The sequence below is a fragment of the Hirundo rustica genome, unplaced genomic scaffold (assembly GCF_015227805.2).
Source record: "Hirundo rustica isolate bHirRus1 unplaced genomic scaffold, bHirRus1.pri.v3 scaffold_209_arrow_ctg1, whole genome shotgun sequence".
Lineage (NCBI taxonomy): Eukaryota > Metazoa > Chordata > Aves > Passeriformes > Hirundinidae > Hirundo > Hirundo rustica.
Window position 1 is genome coordinate 21,806 of NW_026690273.1, and position 2,735 is coordinate 24,540.

General features: G+C 54.9%; 1 protein-coding gene across 1 annotated transcript in view; it reads left to right on the forward strand.

Moving 5' to 3' along the window:
* LOC120747814 (olfactory receptor 14J1-like) overlaps positions 1 to 2,384 on the forward strand; it is an 11,026-nt gene extending 8,642 nt beyond the window's left edge. Inside the window, exon 2 of the mRNA XM_040053857.2 lies at positions 1,429 to 2,384. Within this exon, the coding sequence (XP_039909791.1) occupies positions 1,452 to 2,384 (933 nt within the window). The 5' untranslated portion in view covers positions 1,429 to 1,451. The remainder of the gene's footprint in view (positions 1 to 1,428) is intronic.
* Positions 2,385 to 2,735: the final 351 nt, after the last annotated feature.

Genomic DNA, 2,735 nt, shown 5'->3' on the forward strand with positions numbered 1-2,735 from the left:
TGGAAGGAGACAGCTGGTAAGGCGTGGAAGTGTTCTCCTTGTGTGGTGAGGATGCTGCATTGTTCAGGACTGCTCCCAGCATGACATTTAACTCCAGAACATTTCCAAATAGGTTATACAGGGATCACAGCAAGGCAGGGGCTGCATAAAAGGAAAAACCCTGCTTTTTTTAATCTACTGCTCTGGGTTGCCTGGGTGGAAAATTGCACATAAATATTCATCTCTCTGTTCAGTTTGACAAAAATAAAACAATTTTCTCTCAGATCTTAATAAACCAGGCCGTGACTGAAATCAGCAGAAGTCCCTTGCTGGCAGCACCAGTGTCACTTTTCCAGCCTTTTCAGGGTTGCTCTGACGTTGCCATCAGAGCCTGCAGAGCCAGAGCTGCCCCTGGGCAGTGCCTGAGCTGGGAGGGCTCTGCAGGGCAGAGCTGAGCCCCCAGGGCTGGGCTGGGCTCTGGCAGCACTGGCAGGGCCCAGCCCTGGGCACAGGGAAGCAGCTGCAGGCAGGGACAGCTCCAGGCAGCAGAGTCCTGGGCAGGCAGTGGGGGGAAAGTGCCACCGAAATGTGCTGGGATATTGAAAGTTCTCTCGAAACCAAACTCTTCCATGATTACTTTATTTACAGATCCCCATGCCAAGACACCACAAATGGGGTATCCCAGCTCCCTCTGCCCCAGGAGGTCTGGGCAGGGCAGGCTGGAGGCTGGGAATGAGCTGACTCTCCTCCAGCAGTGCCATGGACAGGACCCTGGGTGTGTCCTGGGAATGCCATCCAAGCTGTGAGCTGCCTCCAGGGGACACTGGGGGACAGGAGTGTCCTTGGCCAGGAGTGGGGCTGAGACTCTGAGAAAGGCTGAGCCAGTTTGCTCTGCTGTGGCTCCCTCTGCTCTCAGCTGTGTCAGGCTGATTTTCAGGGGAACACAGGGACTGCCCTCGATCTCAGAAAGGGCAGCTGGGGACAGATGGAGTGACAGAGCAGCTCCCCTCACCCTTCACTGAGTTACAGCCAATGCTCTTGCCTTGCACAGTTCTCTCTGATCTCCCTGGGCACAGCAGGAAACCCTCTCCAACTGCCTTTGGCCATCACCGTTCCTTAGCCCTGGCACAGGAGATGCTGCCAAGCTCCTCTGCCTCAGGAGCAGTTTGGGCTGATGAAGTCCAACCCCAGGACTGGCCCCTGTCCCTGTTCCCATGACCCCAGTGCTGCAGAGCAGAGCTGACCCCTCGGTGTCCATGGGCAGAGCCCCTGCTCATCACAGCAATGGGGCCAGATCCCAGCAGAGCTCCAGGCATGGGGATGAAGGAAGGGCTCTGAGAAAAGGAAAACTGGGTGGCACAGAGCAGCAGGGGCAGGGCTGGGAGAAAGGGGCTTGGGCATTGCTCAGCAAAGTCGGCCCTGACTTGTCACTGTGTCCTCCTTCAACAGGACTCCATGGCCAGAGTGAGGAAATGTCCAACAGCAGCTCCATCAGCCACTTCCTCCTGCTGGCATTGGCAGACACGCGGCAGCTGCAGCTCCTGCACTTCTGCCTCTTCCTGGGCATCTCCCTGGCTGCCCTCCTGGGCAACGGCCTCATCATCAGCGCCGTAGCCTGCGGCCACCACCTGCACACGCCCATGTTCTTCTTCCTGCTCAACCTGGCCCTCACCGACCTGGGCTCCATCCTCACCACTGTCCCCAAAGCCATGCACAATTCCCTCTGGGACACCAGGACCATCTCCTACACAGGATGTGCTGCACAGCTCTTTTTCTTTCTGTTCTTCATCTCAGCAGAGTTTTCCCTCCTGACCATCATGTGCTATGACCGCTACGTGTCCATCTGCAAACCCCTGCACTACGGGACCCTCCTGGGCAGCAGAGCTTGTGCCCACATGGCAGCAGCTGCCTGGGCCAGTGCCTTTCTCAATGCTCTCATGCACACGGCCAATACATTTTCCCTGCCCCTGTGCCATGGCAATGCCCTGGGCCAGTTCTTCTGTGAAATCCCACAGATCCTCAAGCTCTCCTGCTCACATTCAAACCTCAGGGAACTTGGGCTTCTTGCTGTTAGTGTCTGCTTGGTATTAGGTTGTTTTGTGTTCATTGTTTTCTCCTATGTGCAGATCTTCAGGGCTGTGCTGAGGATCCCCTCTGAGCAGGGACGGCACAAAGCCTTTTCCACCTGCCTCCCTCACCTGGCTGTGGTCTCTCTGTTCATCACCACTGGCTCATTTGCCTACCTGAAGCCCCCCTCCATCTCCTCCCCATCCCTGGATCTGGCCCTGTCAGTTCTGTACTCGGTGGTGCCTCCAGCCCTGAACCCCCTCATCTACAGCCTGAGGAACCAGGAGCTCAAGGCTGCAGTGTGGAGACTGATGACTGGACTGTGTCAGGAACATTAAACTGCTGGCCAATTTCTGCAAATCACTTGTTATAAAAATCATCTTTGATACTTCTTTTTAGTTTCATTTTGGAGGATCTTTTTCTTTGTTTTAGTTTTTTTCATACTGTCCACAAAGGAATGTCCTTGTTTTGCCATTTCTCATTTTGTTTCTTCCACCTTCCCTGTGGCCACAGACTGTGTCAATGAAGGGGCTGAGCTCTTGGTGGCTTTAAAGAAATTAAGGATCTCTCAGCCAAGTTTCCTGCAGAGATCCCCCTTTTGTTCCCTTCTCTGCAGCTGCAGCAGCAATGTCTGTGTGCAGAGCTGGGGCAGATCAGTGCTGGCACAGCAGCTGTGCCCAGGAGCAGCA